Source organism: Heterodontus francisci, chromosome 29, assembly GCF_036365525.1.
Source record: "Heterodontus francisci isolate sHetFra1 chromosome 29, sHetFra1.hap1, whole genome shotgun sequence".
Classification (NCBI taxonomy): Eukaryota; Metazoa; Chordata; class Chondrichthyes; order Heterodontiformes; family Heterodontidae; genus Heterodontus; species Heterodontus francisci.
In genome coordinates this window covers 66,785,898-66,812,335 of record NC_090399.1, presented here as the reverse complement: position 1 = coordinate 66,812,335, position 26,438 = coordinate 66,785,898, and the positions used below count along the sequence as shown (strand labels likewise).

Here is a 26,438-nt window from a genome sequence, read left to right as displayed (position 1 = left end):
ACTTCCTTCAAATAAAAGATGTTGCTATGGGTCCTAGTTATGCCTGTCTTTTTGTGGGATATGTCGAACATTCCTTGTTCCAGTCCTACTCAGGCCCCCTCCCCCAACTCTTTTTCCGGTACATTGATGACTGTATTGATGCCGTTTCCTGCTCCCGCCCCGAACTGGAAAACTTTATCAACTTTACTTCCAAATTTCACCCTTCTCCCACCCTCACATAATCCATCTCTGACACTTCCCCTCCTCGACTTCTCTGTCTCCATCTCTGGGAATAGGCTGTCCACTAGTATTTATTATAAGCCACCAACTCCCCCGGCTACCTTGACTACACTTCCTCACATTCTCCGTCTCCAACGCATCTGCTCTGATGATGCCACCTTCCACAACAGCGTTTCTGATAGGTCTTCCTTTTTCCTCAACCAAGGATACCTCCCCCAACTGTGGTTGACAGGGCCCTCAAACGTGTCCGGCCCATTTCCTGCACCTCTTCCCTCACCCCTTCCCCTCCCTCCCAGAACCGTGACAGGGTTCCCCTTGTCCTCACTTTCCACCCCACCAGCCTCCACATCCAAAGGATCATCCTCCGCCATTTCCACCACCTCCAATGTGATGCCGAATACAGCTTCTCCTCCCCTCCCCTGTCAGCATTCCGAAAGGATCAATAATCTCAGTGACACCCTGGTCCACTCCTCCATTACCCCCGACACCTTCCCTTTTCCACGACACCTTCCCCTGCAATCCCAGGTGTAATACCTACCCTTTTACCTCCTCTCTCCTCACTATCCAAGTTCCCAAACACTTCCTCCAGGTGAAGCAGTGATTTACTTGTACTTCTTTCAATTCACTGCTCACAGTGCAGTCTCCTCTACATTGGGGAGACCAAACGCAGACTGGGCGACCACTTTGCAGAACACCTCTGCTCGGACTGCAAGCATGATCCTGAGCTTCCGGTTGCTTGCAATTTTAATTCTCCTTCCTGCTCTCATACCCATATTTCTGTTCTTGGTCTGTAGCAGTGTTCCAGTGAACATCAACGCAAGCTCGAGGAACAGCACCTCATTTTTTGACTAGGAACATAGGAGCAGGAGGAGTAGGCCATTCAGCCCATCGAGTCTGCTCTGCCATTCAATATGATCATGGCTGATCATCCACTTCAATGCCTTTTTCCCCCACACTATCCCCATATCCCCTTATGTCATTTGTACTTAGAAATCTGTCAATCTCTGCTTTAAACATGTTCATGTAAGCCCCCACCTGCCAAGAACGAGGCACATTTGTTTTGTCATATGAACTTTAATTTTGAACTGTTGCTGGATTGAGGAAATGATTTGTTGAACAGATCACCTGTAGCTGCCTGCATCTACTCTGTCTATCCTTTTAAGTATTTTGTAGGTTTAAAAGAGATCACCTCACATTCTTCGAAACTCTAGACAATACAGGCCCAGTTTCCCCAATCTCTCTTCATAGGACAGTCCCGACATAGAATCATAGAAGGTTTAAGGCACAGAAAGAGGCCACTTGGCCCATCATGCCCCTGCCGGCCAAAAAACGATCCACCTATTCTAATCCCACCTTCCAGCATTTGGTCCGTAGCCCTGCAGATTACAGCACTTGAGGTGTATATCCAGACTCCTTTTGAACGAGTTGAGGGTTTCTGCCTCAACTACCCTTTCAGGCAGTGAGTTCCAGACTCCCACCACCCTCTGGGTGAACAAGTTTTTCCTCATCTCCCCTCTAATTTTGTACCAATCACTTTAAATCGATTCCCCCTCGTCACTGACCTCTCTGCTAAGGTGAATAGACCCTTCACCTCCACTCTATCCAAGCCCCTCAAAATTGTATACATTTCAATCAGATCTCCCCTCAGCCTTCTCTGTTCGAAAGAGAACAACCCCAGCCTATCCAATCTTTCCTCATAGCTGCATTTTCCAGTCCTGGCAACATCCTTGTAAACCTCCTCTGTACCCTCTCTGGTGCAATTACATCCTTTCTGTAATGAGGTGACCAGAACTGCCATCTTGGGAACAAGTCCAGTGAACCTTTGTTGCACTCTCTCTGTGGCAATAATATCCTTCCTAAGGTAAGGGAACCAAAATTGCACACAGTACTCCAGGTGCGGTCTAACTGACGTTCTATACAATTGAAGTAAGACTTCAAGCACTCTACATCCTTCTGGACTCAATATTAAGATCAATAATTTCAGAACATGAGCCCCATTTTTTTTGTGTATTTATTTTAAATATATATTTCAGATTTATTTATTTATTTTTTAACCATGTGTTAGTCTCAAACTTATTTTTCATGTTTTTGTTTTCGTACAAACCTGTTCATTATTCTGCCTTTAACACTCTCTCTGGACTGTGCTTTGTCTTTTGCTGTAACTATTTAGCACTTCATTTACAATTATATTCCATGACATCTCTCATTTAACATCTCCCCCTCCGTCCGATCACAGTCTGTCCTTCTTGTTCTACTTCACCCCCTCCCCTCCTCCACTTGCTCAAAGACTGTTACATTTCTAACCTTTGACAGTTCTGATGAAGGGTCACAGACTTAAAAAGTTAACTGTGTTTCTCTCTCCACAGATGCTGCCACACCTGCTGAGTATTTCCGGCACTTTCTGTTCTCATTTCATCATTCTGGTAAATCCGTGCTGCACTCCCTCCAAGACCTATATATTCATCCTGGTATCCAGAACTGTTCACAGGAACTCCAGGCTAACCAGGGCTTTGTATAGCTGAGGTGTGACTTCTACCCCCTTATATCCTGGACCTCTAGATATAAAGGTCAGCATTTCATTAGTCTTTTAGATTATTTTCTGTACGTGCTGCGAGGGGAATGTATTTTTATGCCATGTTTTTATTCAGCTATCTGATTGTAACAGTTTTTGCTGAATTTCAGTTTGTGTTTTAACTGTTCTGACAAATTGTAACAATATCTTGTTACAGATATAAACTGGGACTTGGTGATTTAATGTGCTTTCATGTGCAGAGTTTGACAAAGGCTGGTAAAAACATGGAGTGCGGAGGACATCGGGACATAGGGAGAAGAGGAATTCCGACCAAAGACCTCATCATTGGGGCTTATATTGGACTTGTTAAAAATAAAGACAGTTTAACTGAACAAGGACACACACAGAAACCCGACACACACCCGAGTCAGGACATGTCATTAAGGTGGTCGTCTCAGACTATTACAACATCAAACATTGTCTACAACAGTTCTCAGACAATGACCTCTCAGACTATGTGTGAATGATTTCCTCCTGCCTTATTAAGATGTACATATCACATCATTGCTGGTATGGACCCAAACCCACCCCCTCCCACCTGCTGAGAGCAGGATATGACCACATGTAGGTGGTCTTGCATAGCCATGGTGGGATTGATAAGGCACTTTTTTTTTATTTTCCAAAATATACTTTATTCATAAAAATCTGCAAAAATTACATTCCCAAACAGTTTAAAACAGCATCGTCAAAAAATACAACCAGTGCAAAGATGATCAGTTTCCTTCTATACAATCATGAGTTGCCTCACAACCCTTCCATTTCATTTTCATGCCACATACATTTTTGCATTTTACAGCACACAAAATTTTCCCGATACAGTTCGAGGGGTTTTCCATGGGTCCAGCCCCTCAGTTCAGCTTGGTGGGGGGACCTTACACTGTGGTCTTTCCCCATTGAGCCTTTGCTGCGGCTGCCCCAAGCTTTAGTGCGTCCCTCAGCACCTAGTCCTGGACCTTGGAATGTGCCAGTCTGCAACATTCGGTCGTGGACAACTCTTTGCGCTGGAAGACAGAAAGTTTCGGGCAGACCAAAGGGCGTCTTTCACCAAATTGATAGTCCTCCAGCAGCAGTTGATGTTTGTCTCAGTGTGTGTCCCTGGGAACAGCCCATAGAGCACAGACTCCTGTGTTACAGAGCTGCTTGGGATGAACCTCGACAAAAACCACTGCATCTCTTTCCACACCTGCTTTGCAAAGGCACATTCCAGGAGGAGGTGGGCGACCGTCTCTTCCCCACCACAGCCACCGCAGGGGCATTGTGCGGAGGGGGCGAGACTTCGGGCGTGCAGGAAGGATCTGACGGGGAGCGCCCTTCTCACCACCAGCCAAGCTACGTCTTGGTGCTTGTTTGAAAGTTCTGGTGATGAGGCATTCCGCCAAATGACTTTGACGGTCTGCTCGGGGAACCATCCAACAGGATCCACCGTCTCCTTTTCCCGTAGGGCCTTGAGGACATTCCGTGCAGACCACTGCTGATGGATCAGTGGTCAAAGGTGTTTTCCCGCAGAAACTGCTCCACGAAGGATAGGTGGTACGGCACGGTCCAACTGCATGGAGCGTTCCACAGCAATGTGACCAGGCCCATCCTTCGCAACACCGGGGACAGACAGAACCTCAGCACGTAGTGACACTTGGAGTTTACGTACTGGAGATCTACACACAGCTTGATGCAGCCGCACACGAAGGTGGTCATCAGGATGAGGGCCACGTTGGATACATTTTTTCCGCCCTTATCCAGAGGTTTGAACATCGTGTCCCTCCGGATCCGGTCCATTTTAGATCCCCAGATGAAGCGGAAAATGGCTTGGGTGACCGCCACAGTGCAGGAGTGGGGTATGGGCCAGACCTGCGCCACGAACAGCAACAACGTGAGCGCCTCGCAACTGATGACCAGGTTCTTACCCACAATGGAGAGAGATCACTGCCCCCACATGCTCAACTTGTGTTGTACCTTGGCTACTCGCTCCTCCCAGGTTTGGGTGCATGCCCCGGCCCTTCCGAACCATATCCCCAGCACCTTCAGGTAATCTGACCTGATGGTGAAGGGGACAAGGGATCGGTCAGCCCAGTTCCCAAAGAACATTGCCTCGCCATGGCCTCAATCATGGGATTGATAAGGCACTGAAACCCAATCGGATGACCCAATTTGAGACATTACTCATTATATCACAGGACCAGGGTCAGAAAGGGGGAGAAAGCCACAGCCCTCAAGGATATTGTTGCTGCAGTTGGGAAGAGTGACCTAGTCAGTCACTACAGATGTGAAGAGAACTCATTCAGCGAACCGACTACTGGAGGACGAACTCTTACACGCGAGGTTACCAACTAGCAGTATAGTGAGTATTTACCTTCTACCCAAACTATACGGATATTAAGTAGTTTGTCAGAACAAATACTTTGTCTCCTTGTTAAGTGCCATTGTTATCAAGAGTAAGGCAAGATTCCACAATATTTTAGTTTAGTTTAGAGATACAGCACTGAAACAGGCCCTTCGGCCCACCGAGTCTGTGCCGACCATAAACCACCCATTTTATACTAATCCTGCACTAATCCCATATTCCTACCACATTCCCACCTGTCCCTATATTTCCCTACCACCTACCTATACTAGGGGCAATTTATAATGGCCAATTAACCTATCAACCTGCAAGTCTTTGGCATGTGGGATGAAACCGGAGCACCCAGAGAAAACCCACGCAGACACAGGGAGAACTTGCAAACTCCACACAGGCAGTACCCGGAATCGAACCCGGGTCCCTGGAGTTGTGAGGCTGACGTTTTAATGATCTGCGTACCTAGAACCTGGACCACCACTGTTTCTAGTATTTCACCATTCAGAAAGTACTCTGGTTTACCTTTCATAGGTCCAAAGTGGATGATGTCACATTTGCCTACATTGAAATCCATTTGCCATAGTTTTTCCCATTCACTTAATCTATCAATTTTATCTCTTCAATTAATCTCTTTGTAATTTTATGCTTCCATCTACACTGCCTACAGTACTGTCTATTATTGTGTCGTCTACAAATCTGGATATGTGATTTTCTATCTCATTGTTTGTTAATAAATACAGTGAATAGTTGAGACTCCAACACAGATCCTTGTGGGACATGACTAATCACATCCTGACAATTACACTACCTGTCCATTATCCCTACTCTCCGTCTCCTGTCACTCAGCTAACTTCCTAACAGGTCAATAATTTATCTTCAATTCCCTGAGCTTCACCTTTAACTAAACAGTCTCTTTTGAGGAACTTTATCTGTGAAGAGAGGTTGGATAGGCTTGGGTTGTTTTCGGTGGAGCAGAGAAGACTGAGGGGTGACCTGATTGAGGTGTACAAGATTATGAGGGACATGGACAGGGTGGATAGGGAGCAGCTGTTCCCCTAAGTTGAAGGGTCAGTTACGAGAGGTCACAAGTTTCAGGTGAGGGGTGGGAGGTTTAAGGGGGATTTGAGGAAGAACTTCTTTACCCAGAGGGTGGTGACGGTCTGGAATGCACTGCCTGGGAGGGTGGTAGAGGCAGGTTGCCTCACATCCTTTAAAAAGTACCTGGATGAGCACTTGGCACGTTATAACATTCAAGGCTATGGGCCAAGTGCTGGCAAATGGGATTAGGTAGACAGGTCAGGTGTCTTTAATGCATCGGTGCTAACTCGATGGGCCGAAGGGCCTCTTCTGCACTGTATTATTCTGTGATTCTGTGATTTATCAAATGCCTTCTGGAAGACCATAAAAATAACATCCATAGACATTCCCCTATTCCTTTAATCACCTCTTCAAACAATTCAATATCAAATCCATGCTGGTTTTCTATGATCAGCTGACAATGTTCAAGGTGCTGAATTTCCCTATTAAATTATTGTCTCTAGTAATTTTCTGATAACAGATGTTAAGCTAACTGGTCGATAATTTCCACCTTCCTTCAATAGCAGACTGACAGGCACAATTTTCCAATCTTAAGGAACAGTTCCTGAATCAAGCAAACTTCAGAAGATTATAACAAAAACAAGAAATGCTGGATTCACTCAGCAGGTCTGGCAGCATCTGTGGAAAGAGAAGCAGAGTTAACGTTTCGGGTCAGTGACCCTTCTTCGGAACGGACAAATATTAGAAAAGTCACAGATTATAAACAAGTGAGGTGGGGGTTGGGCAAGAGATAACAAAGGAGAAGGTGCAGATTGGACCAGGCCACATAGCTGACCAAAAGGTCACGGAGCAAAGGCAAACAATATGTTAATGGTGTTTTGAAAGACAAAGCATTAGTACAGATTAGGTGTGAATATACTGAACATAGAACATCAGCAAGTGCAAACTTGAAGAAAAACAACCTGAAAAAAACAGTGGGGAAGCAAACTGAACAAACTAAGATGAAATGAAATAAATGCAAAAAATGTAAAAAGGAATGCAAAAAAAAGGAAGAAAAAATAACTAAAAATGACTAAAAATGAAAGTAAAGTGGGGGGCTGTCATGCTCTGAAATTATTGAACTCAATGTTCAGTCCGGCAGGCTGTAGTGTGCCTAATCGGTAGATGAGATGCTGTTCCTCGAGCTTGCGTTGATGTTCACTGGAACACTGCAGCAATCCCAGGACAGAGATGTGAGCATGAGAGCAGGGGGGAGTGTTGAAATGGCAAGCAACCGGAAGCTCAGGGTCCTGCTTGCGGACTGAGCGGAGATGTTCCGCAAAGCGGTCACCCAGTCTGCGCTTGGTCTCCCCAATGTAGAGGAGACCACACTGTGAGCAGCGAATACAGTATACTACATTGAAAGAAGTACAAGTAAATCGCTGCTTCACCTGAAAGGAGTGTTTGGGGCCTGGGATAGTGAGGAGAGAGGAGGTAAATGGGCAGGTATTACACCTCCTGCGATTGCAAGGGAAGGTGCCCTGGGACGGGGACGAGGTGGTGGGGGTAATGGAGGAGTGGACCAGGGTGTCGCGGAGGGAACGATCCCTTCGGAATGCTGACAGGGGAAGGGAGGGGAAGATGCGACTGGTAGTGGCATCACGCTGGAGGTGGCGAAAATGGCGGAGGATGATCCTTTGGATATGGAGGCTGGTGGGATGAAAAGTGAGGACAAGGGGAACCCTGTCACGGTTCTGGGAGGGAGGGGAAGGGGTGAGGGTAGAGGTGCGGGGAATGGGTCGGACACGGTTGAGGGCCCTGTCAACCACAGTGGGGGGAAATCCTCGGTTGAGGAAAAAGGAGGTCATATCAGAAGCACCGTCATGGAAGGTAGCATCATCAGAGCAGATGCGTCGGAGACGGAGAAACTGAGAGAATGGAATGGAGTCCTTACAGGAGGTAGGGTGTGAAGAAGTGTAGTCGAGGTGGCTGTGGGAGTCAGTGGGCTTATAATGGATATTGGTAGACAACCTATCCCCAGAGATGGAGACAGAGAAGTCGAGGAAGGGAAGGGAAGTGTCAGAGATGGACCATGTAAAGGTGAGAGAAGGGTGGAAATTGGAAGCAAAGTTGATAAAGTTTTCGAGTTCGGGGCGGGAGCAGGAAACGGCACCGATACAGTCATCAATGTACCGGAAAAAGAGTTGGGGGAGGGGGCCTGAGTAGGACTGGAACAAAGAATGCTCGACATATCCCACAAAAAGACAGGCATAACTAGGACCCATGCGGGTACCCATAGCGACACCTTTTACTTGAAGGAAGTGCGTGGAGTTGAAGGAGAAGTTGTTCAATGTGAGAACAAGTTCAGCCAGGCGGAGGAGGGTGGTGGTGGATGGGGACTGGTTGGGCCTCTGTTCCAGGAAGAAGCGGAGAGCCCTCAAACCATCCTGGTGGGGGATGGAGGTGGAGAGCGATTGGACGTCCATAGTGAAGAGGAGGCGGTTGGGACCAGGAAACTGGAAATTGTCAAAATGACGTAGGGCGTCAGAAGAGTCACGGATGTAGGTGGGAAGAGACTGGACCAGCGGAGAAAAGATAGAGTCTAGATAGGAAGAAATAAGTTCAGTTGGGCAGGAGCAGGCTGACACAATGGGTCTGCCGGGACAGTCCCGTTTGTGGATTTTGGGAAGGAGATAGAAGCGGGCTGTCCGGGGTTGCGGGACTATGAGGTTGGAAGCTGTAGAGGGAAGATCTCCAGAGGAGATGAGGTCAGTGACAGTCCTTTGGACGGTGGCTTGATGTTCGGTGGTGGGGTCATGGTCCAGAGGGAGGTAGGAAGAGGTGTCTGTGAGTTGGCGTTGAGCTTCTGCAAGGTAGAGGTCGGTACGCCATACAACAACAGCACCACCCTTGTCTGCAGGTTTGATGACCATGTCGGGGTTAGACCTGAGAGAAGATTATAGTTAGGGATCTGCACTGTTCTCACCTCCTTCCTTTCAAACTCTGGGATAGAACCATCTGATCCTGGGGATTTATCACTTTTTAGTGTCATTAATTTCTCCATTACTGTTACATTACTGATGTTAATTTTATTAAGTTCCTGTCTCTGATCCAATAATAGTTTCCTTGGGAAGTCTGTCATTCTTTTCTCTTCCTCCACTGTAAATATTGACACAAATTAATTATTCAACATGTCCACCATTTCCTTCTCATTGACAACATCACCATCATCAGTTTTCAAAGGGACTGCTTTGCTTCTGACCCTCTTTTTCCGAATGTAACTAAGTTCTTTGTGTTGATTTTGATCACCCTTGCAAGTTTCTTTTCGTACTTCTTCTTGTAACCCTTACTATCTGCTGTGTCATCCTTTGCTGTTCTTTGCACCTTCCTCATTCACCAGGATCTGTGCTATTTTTTACATTTCTGTATGTTTTTTACAGTTTGTTATTTCTGACCTTTTTAATTGCCCATAGCTGTCTTTTTTGGCAGGTAGAACACTTGCCCTTTAGTGATATAAACGGCTTTTGGATCACTTTAAATTCTCTTTTGAACACCTCCCACTGATCTTCTGTTTTACTCATTAATAGATTTGTCCAGTTTACTCTGGACAATCTGTGTCTTATCCTGTTAAAATCAGCATTACCTAATTCTAGAATCTGAGTGGCTGTTTCATGTTTCTCCATTTCAACACTACGAGAACTCAATCATATTATGATCACTATTTGATCAATGTTCTCCCACTGTTAGGGTGCTAACTAAATCGGTCTTATTACTCATTATTAATCTAATAGTTGAAACATCAGAGGAATGTATGATGGCATGAAGAGAGCTCTTGGGCCAACCATCAAGAAGATCACCCCCCTCAAATCTAAATCGGGGGACATAATCACTGACCAACGCAAACAGATGGACCGCTGGGTTGAGCACTACCTAGAACTGTACTCCAGGGAGAATGCTGTCACTGAGACTGCCCTCAATGCAGCCCAGCCTCTACCAGTCATGGATGAGCTGGACATACAGCCAACCAAATCGGAACTCAGTGATGCCATTGATTCCCTAGCCAGCGGAAAAGCCCCTGGGAAGGACAGCATTACCCCTGAAATAATCAAGAGTGCCAAGCCTGCTATACTCTCAGCACTACATGAACTGCTATGCCTGTGCTGGGACGAGGGAGCAGTACCCCAGGACATGCGCGATGCCAACATCATCACCCTCTATAAAAACAAAGGTGACCGCGGTGACTGCAACAACTACCGTGGAATCTCCCTGCTCAGCATAGTGGGGAAAGTCTTTGCTCGAGCCGCTCTGAACAGGCTCCAGAAGCTGGCCGAGCGCGTCTACCCTGAGGCACAGTGTGGCTTTCGTGCAGAGAGATCGACTATTGACATGCTGTTCTCCCTTCGTCAGATACAGGAGAAATGCCGTGAACAACAGATGCCCCTCTACATTGCTTTCATTGATCTCATCAAAGCCTTTGACCTCGTCAGCAGACGTGGTCTCTTCAGACTACTAGAAAAGATCGGATGTCCACCAAAGCTACTAAGTATCATCACCTCATTCCATGACAATATGAAAGGCACAATTCAACATGGTGGCTCCTCATCAGAGCCCTTTCCTATCCTGAGTGGTGTGAAACAGGGCTGTGTTCTCGCACCCACACTTTTTGGGATTTTCTTCTCCCTGCTGCTTTCACATGCGTTCAAATCCTCTGAAGAAGGAATTTTCCTCCACACAAGATCAGGGGGCAGGTTGTTCAACCTTGCCCGTCTAAGAGCGAAGTCCAAAGTACGGAAAGTCCTCATCAGAGAACTCCTCTTTGCTGACGATGCTGCTTTAACATCTCACACTGAAGAATGCCTGCAGAGTCTCATCGACAGGTTTGCGTCTGCCTGCAATGAATTTGGCCTAACCATCAGCCTCAAGAAAACGAACATCATGGGGCAGGATGTCAGAAATGCTCCATCCATCAATATTGGCGACCACGCTCTGGAAGTGGTTCAAGAGTTCACCTACCTAGGCTCAACTATCACCAATAACCTGTCTCTAGATGCAGAAATCAACAAGCGCATGGGTAAGGCTTCCACTGCTATGTCCAGACTGGCCAAGAGAGTGTGGGAAAATGGCGCACTGACACGGAACACAAAAGTCCGAGTGTATCAGGCCTGTGTCCTCAGTACCTTGCTCTACGGCAGCGAGGCCTGGACAGCGTATGCCAGCCAAGAGCGACGTCTCAATTCATTCCATCTTCGCTGCCTTCGGAGAATACTTGGCATCAGGTGGCAGGACTATATCTCCAACACAGAAGTCCTTGAAGCGGCCAACACCCCCAGCTTATACACACTACTGAGTCAGCGGCGCTTGAGATGGCTTGGCCATGTGAGCCGCATGGAAGATGGCAGGATCCCCAAAGACACATTGTACAGCGAGCTCGCCACTGGTATCAGACCCACCGGCCGTCCATGTCTTCGTTATAAAGACGTCTGCAAACGCGACATGAAATCGTGTGACATTGATCACAAGTCGTGGGAGTCAGTTGCCAGCATTCGCCAGAGCTGGCGGGCAGCCATAAAGACAGGGCTAAATTGTGGCGAGTCGAAGAGACTTAGTAGTTGGCAGGAAAAAAGACAGAGGCGCAAGGGGAGAGCCAACTGTGCAACAGCCCCAACAAACAAATTTCTCTGCAGCACCTGTGGAAGAGCCTGTCACTCCAGAATTGGCCTTCATAGCCACTCCAGGCGCTGCTTCACAAACCACTGACCACCTCCAGGCGCGTATCCATTGTCTCTCGAGATAAGGAGGCCCAAAAGAAAAAAAAAGAATCTAATAGAGCATGTCTCCTTGTTGGTTCTGGGACGTTTCTGAAAACTATCCTGGACACACTCTAGAAATTCACTACCTTTCTGATGTGTGGTAGTCTGCTTATCCCAGTCTATAATGAAAGTTAAAATCCCTTATTAAAACCATTCCGGTTTGACTACTTGCTTATCTAAACTTTATACAAGTTACAGCTTCACAGCTACTACCCGGGGGTCTATACAGCACTCCCGCTCGTCTTAAATACTTCTCAATTTCTTAATACGACCCATAAGTTCTCCACTGCCTGCTGAACTCTGGTTATATCCTCTCTTCCCACTGAAGTGATTTCATCTTTCATCACTAAGGTAACTGTTCCTCCTTCACCATTTTTCCGATCTTTCCTGTGGACCGGATAACCTGGTATATTTCATTCCCACTCCTCCCCATCTTCCATCCCTGTCTCCTTAATGGCTGCCTTGTCATAGCCTCCAGATTGAATTCAAGTCTGCAATTCATGGAACTTGTTCCTGATACTCTATGTGTTTGTATAAATAATGCTGACTTGGGACACAAACACTAACACTGTCATTCTGTTCGAATATTTTACTCACACATTTCCCATTTCTATCCCTCTCCTGGTTTAATTACTTCACATCGTTTAGTTTTGCCTTTATTTGTGGTTCCGAAAGAACATCCTCTCCTCCGCTCACTGGACCCAGTGTCGACATTTCCTTGTTCACCATCTTCAGACCCGGAGCCACCCCACACCCCACCCCGGGTCACCATTCCCCACACACTGGCAATCCCAACCCCACCCTGGGCCCCCAAACACTCCCCCCACTCCATCCCGGGTCACCATTCCCCACACACTGGCAATCCCACCCCCACCCTGAGCCCCCAAACACTCCCCCACTCCACCCCGAGTCACCAATCCCCACCCACCAGCAATCCCACCCCCACCCTGGGCCCCCAAACACTGCCCCACTCCACCCCGAGTCACCATTCCCCACCCACTGGCAATCCCACCCCCACCCTGGGCCCCCAAACACTCCTCCACTCCACCCCGAGTCACCATTCGCCACCCACCAGCAATCCCACCCCCACTCTGGGCCCCCAAACACTCCCCCACTCCACCCAGAGTCATTATTCCCCACCCACTGGCAATCCCACCCCCACCCTGGGCCCCCAAACACCCCCCACTCCACCCCGAGTCACCATTCCCCACCCACCAGCAATCCCACCCCCACCCTGGGCCCCCAAACACTCCCCCCACTCCACCCCGAGTCACCATACCCCACCCACTGGCAATCCCACCCCCACCCTGGGCCCCCAAACACTCCCCCACTCCACCCCGAGTCACCATTCCCCACCCACCAGCAATCCCACCCCCACCCTGGGTCCCCAAACACCCCCCCACTCCACCCCGAGTCACCATTCACCATCCACCAGCAATCCCACCCCCACCCTGGGCCCCCAAACACCCCCCCCACTCCACCCCGAGTCACCATTCCCCACCCACTGGCAATCCCACCCCCACCCTGGTTCCCCAAACACCCCCCCACTCCACCCCGAGTCACCATTCCCCACCCACCAGCAATCCCACCCCCACCCTGGGCCCCCAAATACTCCCCCACTCCACCCCGAGTCACCATTCCCCACCCATTGGCAATCCCACCCACACCCTGGGCCCCCAAACACTCCTCCACTCCATCCCAGGTCACCATTCCCCACACACCAGCAATCCCACCCCCACCTTGGGCTCCCAAACACTCCCCCACTCCACCCCGAGTCACCATTCCCCACCCACTGGCAATCCCACCCACACCCTGGGCTCCCAAACACTCCTCCACTCCACCCCGGGTCACCATTCCCCACTCACCAGCAATCCCACCCCCACCCTGTGCCCCAAACACTCCCACACTCCACCCCGAGTCACCATTCCCCACCCACTGGCAATCCCACCCCCACCCTGGGCCCCCAAACACCCCCCCACTCCACCCCGAGTCACCATTCCCCACCCACTGGCAATCTCACCCCCACCCTGGGCTCCCAAACACTCCCCCACTCCACCCCGAGTCACCATTCCGCACACACTGGAAATCCCACCCCCACCCTGGGCCACCAAACACCCCCCCACTCCACCCTGGGTCACCATTCCCCACCCACCAGCAATCCCACCCCCACCCTGGGCCACCAAACACCCCCCCACTCCACCCTGGGTCACCATTCCCCACCCACCAGCATTCCCACCCCCACCCTGGGCCCCAAACACTCCCCCCACTCCATCCCGGGTCACCATTCCCCACACACTGGCAATCCCACCCCCACCCTGGGCCCCCAAACACTCCCCCACTCCACCCCGAGTCACCAATCCCCACCCACCAGCAATCCCACCCACACCCTGGGCTCCCAAACACTCCTCCACTCCACCCTGGGTCACCATTCCCCACCCACCAGCAATCCCACCCCCACCCTGGGCCCCAAACACTCCCCCCACTCCATCCCGGGTCACCATTCCCCACACACTGGCAATCCCACCCCCACCCTGGGCCCCCAAACACTCCCCCCACTCCACCCCGTGTCACCAATCCCCACCCACCAGCAATCCCACCCCCACCCTGGGCCCCCAAACACTTCCCCACTCCACCCCGAGTCACCATTCCCCACCCACCAGCAATCCCACCCCCACCCTGGGCCCCCAAACACTCCCCCACTCCACCCCGAGTCATTATTCCCCACCCACTGGCAATCCCACCCCCAACCGGGGCCCCCAAACATTCCCCCCACTCCATCCCGGGTCACCATTCCCCACCCACTGGCAATCCCACCCCCACCCTGGGCCCCCAAACACTCCCCCCACTCCACCCCGAGTCACCATTCCCCACACACTGGCAATCCCACCCCCACCCTGGGCCACCAAACAGCCCCCCACTCCACCCTGGGTCACCATTCCCCACCCACCAGCAATCCCACCCCCACCCTGGGTCACCAAACATTCCCCCCACTCCATCCCGGGTCACCATTCCCCACCCACTGGCAATCCCACCCCCACCCTGGGCCCCCAAACACTCCCCCCACTCCACCCCGAGTCACCATTCCCCACACACTGGCAATCCCACCCCCACCCTGGGCCACCAAACACCCCCCCACTCCACCCTGGGTCACCATTCCTCACCCACCAGCAATCCCAGCCCGCACTGGGCCCCCAAACACACCCCTGTCCCCCTTCCCCAAACTTACATCACCCAGAGTCCGCACGGCCCCAGTGAGCATCTGCCCTTTTTCTCTCCAATTCCTACCTTTCTTTTTGAAGAAGACGACACCCACGATGACAGCGATGATCAGCAGAACAAAAGCAACCAGAACACCGACAATAATGGGGAGCAGGGAGACAGACTTCCGTTCTGACAAATAGAACCAGAGAGAGAGCGTGAATTAGACATCAGGGAACAGACACAGGCAGAGAGAGAGAGAGAGAGGACACACAGAGCCCCACCGCGCTGTAATATCCCGGGACACACTGACCCCCCCTCCCTCCTGGAGTGAGACTGGATCCTCACACAGCTCAGCACTGACCCTCCCTCCTGTAGTGAGACTGGATCCTCACACAGCTCAGCACTGACCCTCCCTCCCTCCTGTCGTGAGACTGGATCCTCACACAGCTCAGCACTGACACTCCCTCCCTCCTGTCGTGAGACTGGATCCTCACACAGCTCAGCACTGACCCTCCCTCCCTCCTGTAGAGAGACTGGATCCTCACACAGCTCAGCATTGACCCTCCCTCCTTCAGTGGAGACTGGATCCTCAAACAGCTCAGCACTGACCCTCCCTCCTGTAGTGAGACTGGATCCTCACACAGCTCAGCATTGACCCTCCCTCCTGTAGTGAGACTGGATCCTCACACAGCTCAGCACTGACCCTCCCTCCTGCAGTGGAGACTGGATCCTCACACAGCTCAGCACTGACCCTCCCTCCTGTAGTGAGACTGGATCCTCACACAGCTCAGCACTGACCCTCCCTCCTGTAGTGAGACTGGATCCTCACACAGCTCAACACTGACCCTCCCTCCTGTAGTGAGACTGGATCCTCACACAGCTCAGCACTGATCCTCCCTCCTGTAGTGAGACTGGATCCTCACACAGCTCAACACTGACCCTCCCTCCTGTAGTGAGACTGGATCCTCACACAGCTCAGCACTGATCCTCCCTCCTGTAGTGAGACTGGATCCTCACACAGCTCAGCACTGACCCTCCCTCCTGCAGTGAGACTGGATCCTCACCCAGCTCAGCACTGACCCTCCCTCCTGTAGTGAGACTGGATCCTCACACAGCTCAGCACTGACCCTCCCTGCTTCCTGTAGTGAGACTGGATCCTCACACAGCTCAGCACTGACCCTCCCTCCTGTAGTGAGACTGGATCCTCACACAGCTCAGCACTGACCCTCCCTCCTGTCGTGAGACTGGATCCTCACACAGCTCAGCACTGACCCTCCCTCCTGCAGTGAGACTGGATCCTCACACAGCTCAGCACTGACCCTCCCTCCTGTAGTGAGACTGGATCCTCACACAGCTCAGCACTGACCCTCACTCCCTCCTGTCGTGAGACTGGATCCTCACACAGCTCAGCACTGACACTCCCTCCTGTCGTGAGACTGGATCCTCACACAGCTCAGCACTGACCCTCCCTCCTGCAGTGAGACTGGATCCTCACACAGCTCAGCACTGACCCTCCCTCCTGTAGTGAGACTGGATCCTCACACAGCTCAGCACTGACCCTCACTCCCTCCTGTCGTGAGACTGGATCCTCACACAGCTCAGCACTGACACTCCCTCCCTCCTGTAGTGAGACTGGATCCTCACACAGCTCAGCACTGACCCTCCCTCCCTCCTGTAGTGAGACTGGATCCTCACACAGCCCAGCACTGACCCTCCCTCCTGTAGTGAGACTGGATCCTCACACAGCTCAGCACTGACTCTCCCTCCCTCCTGTCGTGAGACTGGATCCTCACACAGCTCAGCACTGACACTCCCTCCCTCCTGTAGTGAGACTGGATCCTCACACAGCTCAGCACTGACCCTCCCTCCCTCCTGCAGTGAGACTGGATCCTCACACAGCTCAGCATTGACCCGCCCTCCTGTTGTGAGACTGGATCCTCACACAGCTCAGCACTGACTCTCCCTCCCTCCTGTAGTGAGACTGGATCCTCACACAGCCCTACACTGTCCCTCCCTCCTGTAGTGAGACTGGATCCTCACACAGCTCAGCACTGACCCTCCCTCCTGTAGTGAGACTGGATCCTCACACAGCTCAGCACTGACCCTCCCTCCTGTAGTGATACTGGATCCTCACACAGCTCAACACTGACCCTCCCTCCTGTAGTGAGACTGGATCCTCACACAGCTCAGCACTGATCCTCCCTCCTGTAGTGAGACTGGATCCTCACACAGCTCAACACTGACCCTCCCTCCTGTAGTGAGACAGGATCCTCACACAGCTCAGCACTGATCCTCCCTCCTGTAGTGAGACTGGATCCTCACACAGCTCAGCACTGACCCTCCCTCCTGCAGTGAGACTGGATCCTCACCCAGCTCAGCACTGACCCTCCCCCCTGTAGTGAGACTGGATCCTCACACAGCTCAGCACTGACCCTCCCTGCCTCCTGTAGTGAGACTGGATCCTCACACAGCTCAGCACTGACCCTCCCTCCTGTAGTGAGACTGGATCCTCACACAGCTCAGCACTGACCCTCCCTCCTGTCGTGAGACTGGATCCTCACACAGCTCAGCACTGACCCTCCCTCCTGCAGTGAGACTGGATCCTCACACAGCTCAGCACTGACCCTCCCTCCTGTAGTGAGACTGGATCCTCACACAGCTCAGCACTGACCCTCCCTCCCTCCTGTAGTGAGACTGGATCCTCACACAGCTCAGCACTGACCCTCCCTCCCTCCTGTAGTGAGACTGGATCCTCACACAGCCCAGCACTGACCCTCCCTCCTGTAGTGAGACTGGATCCTCACACAGCTCAGCACTGACCCTCCCTCCTGGAGTGAGACTGGATCCTCACACAGCTCAGCAATGACCCTCCCTCCTGTAGTCAGACTGGATCCTCACACAGCTCAGCACTGACCCTCCCTCCTGGAGTGAGACTGGATCCTCACACAGCTCAGCACTGACCCTCCCTCCTGTAGTGAGACTGGATCCTCACACAGCTCAGCACTGACCCTCCCTCCTGGAGTCAGACTGGATCCTCACACAGCGCAGCACTGATCCTCCCTCCTGTAGTGAAACTGGATCCTCACACAGCTCAGCACTGACCCACCCTCCTGTAGTGAGACTGGATCCTCACGCAGCTCAGCACTGACCCTCCCTCCTGTAGTGAGAATGGATCTTCACACAGCTCAGCACTGACCCTCCCTCCTGTAGTGAGACTGGATCCTCACACAGCTCAGCACTGACCCTCCCTCCTGTAGTGAGACTGGATCCTCACACAGCTCAGCACTGACTCTCCCTCCCTCCTGTCGTGAGACTGGATCCTCACACAGCTCAGCACTGACACTCCCTCCCTCCTGTAGTGAGACTGGATCCTCACACAGCTCAGCACTGACCCTCCCTCCCTCCTGCAGTGAGACTGGATCCTCACACAGCTCAGCATTGACCCGCCCTCCTGTTGTGAGACTGGATCCTCACACAGCTCAGCACTGACCCTCCCTCCCTCCTGTAGTGAGACTGGATCCTCACACAGCCCTACACTGTCCCTCCCTCCTGTAGTGAGACTGGATCCTCACACAGCTCAGCACTGACCCTCCCTCCTGTAGTGAGACTGGATCCTCACACAGCTCAGCACTGACCCTCCCTCCTGTAGTGAGACTGGATCCTCACACAGCTCAACACTGACGCTCCCTCCTGTAGTGAGACTGGATCCTCACACAGCTCAGCACTGATCCTCCCTCCTGTAGTGAGACTGGATCCTCACACAGCTCAACACTGACCCTCCCTCCTGTAGTGAGACAGGATCCTCACACAGCTCAGCACTGATCCTCCCTCCTGTAGTGAGACTGGATCCTCACACAGCTCAGCACTGACCCTCCCTCCTGCAGTGAGACTGGATCCTCACCCAGCTCAGCACTGACCCTCCCCCCTGTAGTGAGACTGGATCCTCACACAGCTCAGCACTGACCCTCCCTGCCTCCTGTAGTGAGACTGGATCCTCACACAGCTCAGCACTGACCCTCCCTCCTGTAGTGAGACTGGATCCTCACACAGCTCAGCACTGACCCTCCCTCCTGTCGTGAGACTGGATCCTCACACAGCTCAGCACTGACCCTCCCTCCTGCAGTGAGACTGGATCCTCACACAGCTCAGCACTGACCCTCCCTCCTGTAGTGAGACTGGATCCTCACACAGCTCAGCACTGACCCTCCCTCCCTCCTGTAGTGAGACTGGATCCTCACACAGCTCAGCACTGACCCTCCCTCCCTCCTGTAGTGAGACTGGATCCTCACACAGCCCAGCACTGACCCTCCCTCCTGTAGTGAGACTGGATCCTCACACAGCTCAGCACTGACCCTCCCTCCTGGAGTGAGACTGGATCCTCACACAGCTCAGCAATGACCCTCCCTCCTGTAGTCAGACTGGATCCTCACACAGCTCAGCACTGACCCTCCCTCCTGGAGTGAGACTGGATCCTCACACAGCTCAGCACTGACCCTCCCTCCTGTAGTGAGACTGGATCCTCACACAGCTCAGCACTGACCCTCCCTCCTGGAGTCAGACTGGATCCTCACACAGCTCAGCACTGATCCTCCCTCCTGTAGTGAAACTGGATCCTCACACAGCTCAGCACTGACCCACCCTCCTGTAGTGAGACTGGATCCTCACGCAGCTCAGCACTGACCCTCCCTCCTGTAGTGAGAATGGATCTTCACACAGCTCAGCACTGACCCTCCCTCCTGTAGTGAGACTGGATCCTCACACAGCTCAGCACTGACCCTCCCTCCTGTAGTGAGACTGGATCCTCACACAGCTCAGCACTGACTCTCCCTCCCTCCTGTCGTGAGACTGGATCCTCACACAGCTCAGCACTGACACTCCCTCCCTCCTGTAGTGAGACTGGATCCTCACACAGCTCAGCACTGACCCTCCCTCCCTCCTGCAGTGAGACTGGATCCTCACACAGCTCAGCATTGACCCGCCCTCCTGTTGTGAGACTGGATCCTCACACAGCTCAGCACTGACCCTCCCTCCCTCCTGTAGTGAGACTGGATCCTCACACAGCCCTACACTGTCCCTCCCTCCTGTAGTGAGACTGGATCCTCACACAGCTCAGCACTGACCCTCCCTCCTGTAGTGAGACTGGATCCTCACACAGCTCAGCACTGACCCTCCCTCCTGTAGTGAGACTGGATCCTCACACAGCTCAACACTGACCCTCCCTCCTGTAGTGAGACTGGATCCTCACACAGCTCAGCACTGATCCTCCCTCCTGTAGTGAGACTGGATCCTCACACAGCTCAACACTGACCCTCCCTCCTGTAGTGAGACAGGATCCTCACACAGCTCAGCACTGATCCTCCCTCCTGTAGTGAGACTGGATCCTCACACAGCTCAGCACTGACCCTCCCTCCTGCAGTGAGACTGGATCCTCACCCAGCTCAGCACTGACCCTCCCCCCTGTAGTGAGACTGGATCCTCACACAGCTCAGCACTGACCCTCCCTGCCTCCTGTAGTGAGACTGGATCCTCACACAGCTCAGCACTGACCCTCCCTCCTGTAGTGAGACTGGATCCTCACACAGCTCAGCACTGACCCTCCCTCCTGTCGTGAGACTGGATCCTCACACAGCTCAGCACTGACCCTCCCTCCTGCAGTGAGACTGGATCCTCACACAGCTCAGCACTGACCCTCCCTCCTGTAGTGAGACTGGATCCTCACACAGCTCAGCACTGACCCTCCCTCCCTCCTGTCGTGAGACTGGATCCTCACACAGCTCAGCACTGACACTCCCTCCCTCCTGTAGTGAGACTGGATCCTCACACAGCTCAGCACTGACCCTCCCTCCCTCCTGTAGAGAGACTGGATCCTCACGCAGCTCAGCATTGACCCGCCCTCCTGTAGTGAGACTGGATCCTCACACAGCTCAGCACTGACCCTCCCTCCCTCCTGTAGTGAGACTGGATCCTCACACAGCCCAGCACTGACCCTCCCTCCTGTAGTGAGACTGGATCCTCACACAGCTCAGCACTGACCCTCCCTCCTGTAGTGAGACTGGATCCTCACCCAGCTCAGCACTGACCCTCCCTCCTGTAGTCAGACTGGATCCTCACACAGCTCAGCACTGACCCTCCCTGCCTCCTGTAGTGAGACTGGATCCTCACACAGCTCAGCACTGACCCTCCCTCCTGTAGTGAGACTGGATCCTCACACAGCTCAGCACTGACCCTCCCTCCTGTCGTGAGACTGGATCCTCACACAGCTCAGCACTGACCCTCCCTCCTGCAGTGAGACTGGATCCTCACACAGCTCAGCACTGACCCTCCCTCCTGTAGTGAGACTGGATCCTCACACAGCTCAGCACTGACCCTCACTCCCTCCTTTCGTGAGACTGGATCCTCACACAGCTCAGCACTGACACTCCCTCCCTCCTGTAGTGAGACTGGATCCTCACACAGCTCAGCACTGACCCTCCCTCCCTCCTGTAGTGAGACTGGATCCTCACACAGCTCAGCACTGACCCTCCCTCCCTCCTGTCGTGAGACTGGATCCTCACACAGCTCAGCACTGACACTCCCTCCCTCCTGTAGTGAGACTGGATCCTCACACAGCTCAGCACTGACCCTCCCTCCCTCCTGTAGAGAGACTGGATCCTCACGCAGCTCAGCATTGACCCGCCCTCCTGTAGTGAGACTGGATCCTCACACAGCTCAGCACTGACCCTCCCTCCCTCCTGTAGTGAGACTGGATCCTCACACAGCCCAGCACTGACCCTCCCTCCTGTAGTGAGACTGGATCCTCACACAGCTCAGCACTGACCCTCCCTCCTGTAGTGAGACTGGATCCTCACCCAGCTCAGCACTGACCCTCCCTCCTGTAGTCAGACTGGATCCTCACACAGCTCAGCACTGACCCTCCCTGCCTCCTGTAGTGAGACTGGATCCTCACACAGCTCAGCACTGACCCTCCCTCCTGTAGTGAGACTGGATCCTCACACAGCTCAGCACTGACCCTCCCTCCTGTCGTGAGACTGGATCCTCACACAGCTCAGCACTGACCCTCCCTCCTGCAGTGAGACTGGATCCTCACACAGCTCAGCACTGACCCTCCCTCCTGTAGTGAGACTGGATCCTCACACAGCTCAGCACTGACCCTCACTCCCTCCTTTCGTGAGACTGGATCCTCACACAGCTCAGCACTGACACTCCCTCCCTCCTGTAGTGAGACTGGATCCTCACACAGCTCAGCACTGACCCTCCCTCCCTCCTGTAGTGAGACTGGATCCTCACACAGCTCAGCACTGACCCTCCCTCCCTCCTGTAGTGAGACTGGATCCTCACACAGCTCAGCACTGACCCTCCCTCCTGTAGTGAGACTGGATCCTCACACAGCTCAGCACTGACTCTCCCTCCCTCCTGTCGTGAGACTGGATCCTCACACAGCTCAGCACTGACACTCCCTCCCTCCTGTAGTGAGACTGGATCCTCACACAGCTCAGCACTGACCCTCCCTCCTGCAGTGAGACTGGATCCTCACACAGCTCAGCATTGACCCGCCCTCCTGTTGTGAGACTGGATCCTCACACAGCTCAGCACTGACCCTCCCTCCCTCCTGTAGTGAGACTGGATCCTCACACAGCCCTGCACTGTCCCTCCCTCCTGTAGTGAGACTGGATCCTCACACAGCTCAGCACTGACCCTCCCTCCTGTAGTGAGACTGGATCCTCACACAGCTCAGCACTGACCCTCCCTCCTGTAGTGAGACTGGATCCTCACACAGCTCAGCACTGATCCTCCCTCCTGTAGTGAGACTGGATCCTCACACAGCTCAGCACTGACCCTCCCTCCCTCCTGTCGTGAGACTGGATCCTCACACAGCTCAGCACTGACACTCCCTCCCTCCTGTAGTGAGACTGGATCCTCACACAGCTCAGCACTGACCCTCCCTCCCTCCTGTAGAGAGACTGGATCCTCACGCAGCTCAGCATTGACCCGCCCTCCTGTAGTGAGACTGGATCCTCACACAGCTCAGCACTGACCCTCCCTCCCTCCTGTAGTGAGACTGGATCCTCACACAGCCCAGCACTGACCCTCCCTCCTGTAGTGAGACTGGATCCTCACACAGCTCAGCACTGACCCTCCCTCCTGTAGTGAGACTGGATCCTCACCCAGCTCAGCACTGACCCTCCCTCCTGTAGTCAGACTGGATCCTCACACAGCTCAGCACTGTCCCTCCCTGCCTCCTGTAGTGAGACTGGATCCTCACACAGCTCAGCACTGACCCTCCCTCCTGTAGTGAGACTGGATCCTCACACAGCTCAGCACTGACCCTCCCTCCTGTAGTGAGACTGGATCCTCACACAGCTCAGCAATGACCCTCCCTCCTGTAGTCAGACTGGATCCTCACACAGCTCAGCACTGACCCTCCCTCCTGGAGTGAGACTGGATCCTCACACAGCTCAGCACTGACCCTCCCTCCTGTAGTGAGACTGGATCCTCACACAGCTCAGCACTGACCCTCCCTCCTGGAGTCAGACTGGATCCTCACACAGCTCAGCACTGATCCTCCCTCCTGTAGTGAAACTGGATCCTCACACAGCTCAGCACTGACCCACCCTCCTGTAGTGAGACTGGATCCTCACACAGCTCAGCACTGACCCTCCCTCCTGTAGTGAGAATGGATCTTCACACTGCTCAGCACTGACCCTCCCTCCTGTAGTGAGACTGGATCCTCACACAGCTCAGCACTGACCCTCCCTCCTGTAGTGAGACTGGATCCTCACACAGCTCAGCACTGACTCTCCCTCCCTCCTGTCGTGAGACTGGATCCTCACACAGCTCAGCACTGACACTCCCTCCCTCCTGTAGTGAGACTGGATCCTCACACAGCTCAGCACTGACCCTCCCTCCCTCCTGCAGTGAGACTGGATCCTCACACAGCTCAGCATTGACCCGCCCTCCTGTTGTGAGACTGGATCCTCACACAGCTCAGCACTGACCCTCCCTCCCTCCTGTAGTGAGACTGGATCCTCACACAGCTCAGCACTGACCCTCCCTCCCTCCTGTCGTGAGACTGGATCCTCACACAGCTCAGCACTGACACTCCCTCCCTCCTGTAGTGAGACTGGATCCTCACACAGCTCAGCACTGACCCTCCCTCCCTCCTGTAGAGAGACTGGATCCTCACGCAGCTCAGCATTGACCCGCCCTCCTGTAGTGAGACTGGATCCTCACACAGCTCAGCACTGACCCTCCCTCCCTCCTGTAGTGAGACTGGATCCTCACACAGCCCAGCACTGACCCTCCCTCCTGTAGTGAGACTGGATCCTCACACAGCTCAGCACTGACCCTCCCTCCTGTAGTGAGACTGGATCCTCACCCAGCTCAGCACTGACCCTCCCTCCTGTAGTCAGACTGGATCCTCACACAGCTCAGCACTGACCCTCCCTGCCTCCTGTAGTGAGACTGGATCCTCACACAGCTCAGCACTGACCCTCCCTCCTGTAGTGAGACTGGATCCTCACACAGCTCAGCACTGACCCTCCCTCCTGTCGTGAGACTGGATCCTCACACAGCTCAGCACTGACCCTCCCTCCTGCAGTGAGACTGGATCCTCACACAGCTCAGCACTGACCCTCCCTCCTGTAGTGAGACTGGATCCTCACACAGCTCAGCACTGACCCTCACTCCCTCCTTTCGTGAGACTGGATCCTCACACAGCTCAGCACTGACACTCCCTCCCTCCTGTAGTGAGACTGGATCCTCACACAGCTCAGCACTGACCCTCCCTCCCTCCTGTAGTGAGACTGGATCCTCACACAGCTCAGCACTGACCCTCCCTCCCTCCTGTAGTGAGACTGGATCCTCACACAGCTCAGCACTGACCCTCCCTCCTGTAGTGAGACTGGATCCTCACACAGCTCAGCACTGACTCTCCCTCCCTCCTGTCGTGAGACTGGATCCTCACACAGCTCAGCACTGACACTCCCTCCCTCCTGTAGTGAGACTGGATCCTCACACAGCTCAGCACTGACCCTCCCTCCTGCAGTGAGACTGGATCCTCACACAGCTCAGCATTGACCCGCCCTCCTGTTGTGAGACTGGATCCTCACACAGCTCAGCACTGACCCTCCCTCCCTCCTGTAGTGAGACTGGATCCTCACACAGCCCTGCACTGTCCCTCCCTCCTGTAGTGAGACTGGATCCTCACACAGCTCAGCACTGACCCTCCCTCCTGTAGTGAGACTGGATCCTCACACAGCTCAGCACTGACCCTCCCTCCTGTAGTGAGACTGGATCCTCACACAGCTCAGCACTGATCCTCCCTCCTGTAGTGAGACTGGATCCTCACACAGCTCAGCACTGACCCTCCCTCCCTCCTGTCGTGAGACTGGATCCTCACACAGCTCAGCACTGACACTCCCTCCCTCCTGTAGTGAGACTGGATCCTCACACAGCTCAGCACTGACCCTCCCTCCCTCCTGTAGAGAGACTGGATCCTCACGCAGCTCAGCATTGACCCGCCCTCCTGTAGTGAGACTGGATCCTCACACAGCTCAGCACTGACCCTCCCTCCCTCCTGTAGTGAGACTGGATCCTCACACAGCCCAGCACTGACCCTCCCTCCTGTAGTGAGACTGGATCCTCACACAGCTCAGCACTGACCCTCCCTCCTGTAGTGAGACTGGATCCTCACCCAGCTCAGCACTGACCCTCCCTCCTGTAGTCAGACTGGATCCTCACACAGCTCAGCACTGTCCCTCCCTGCCTCCTGTAGTGAGACTGGATCCTCACACAGCTCAGCACTGACCCTCCCTCCTGTAGTGAGACTGGATCCTCACACAGCTCAGCACTGACCCTCCCTCCTGTAGTGAGACTGGATCCTCACACAGCTCAGCAATGACCCTCCCTCCTGTAGTCAGACTGGATCCTCACACAGCTCAGCACTGACCCTCCCTCCTGGAGTGAGACTGGATCCTCACACAGCTCAGCACTGACCCTCCCTCCTGTAGTGAGACTGGATCCTCACACAGCTCAGCACTGACCCTCCCTCCTGGAGTCAGACTGGATCCTCACACAGCTCAGCACTGATCCTCCCTCCTGTAGTGAAACTGGATCCTCACACAGCTCAGCACTGACCCACCCTCCTGTAGTGAGACTGGATCCTCACACAGCTCAGCACTGACCCTCCCTCCTGTAGTGAGAATGGATCTTCACACTGCTCAGCACTGACCCTCCCTCCTGTAGTGAGACTGGATCCTCACACAGCTCAGCACTGACCCTCCCTCCT

General features: G+C 53.3%; 1 protein-coding gene across 1 annotated transcript in view; it reads right to left on the bottom strand.

Moving 5' to 3' along the window:
- LOC137345671 (class I histocompatibility antigen, F10 alpha chain-like) overlaps positions 1-26,438 on the bottom strand; it is a 115,591-nt gene that overhangs the window by 2,960 nt on the left and 86,193 nt on the right. Inside the window, exon 5 of the mRNA XM_068008934.1 lies at positions 15,236-15,340. Coding sequence (XP_067865035.1) covers positions 15,236-15,340 — 105 coding nt within the window. The remainder of the gene's footprint in view (positions 1-15,235; positions 15,341-26,438) is intronic.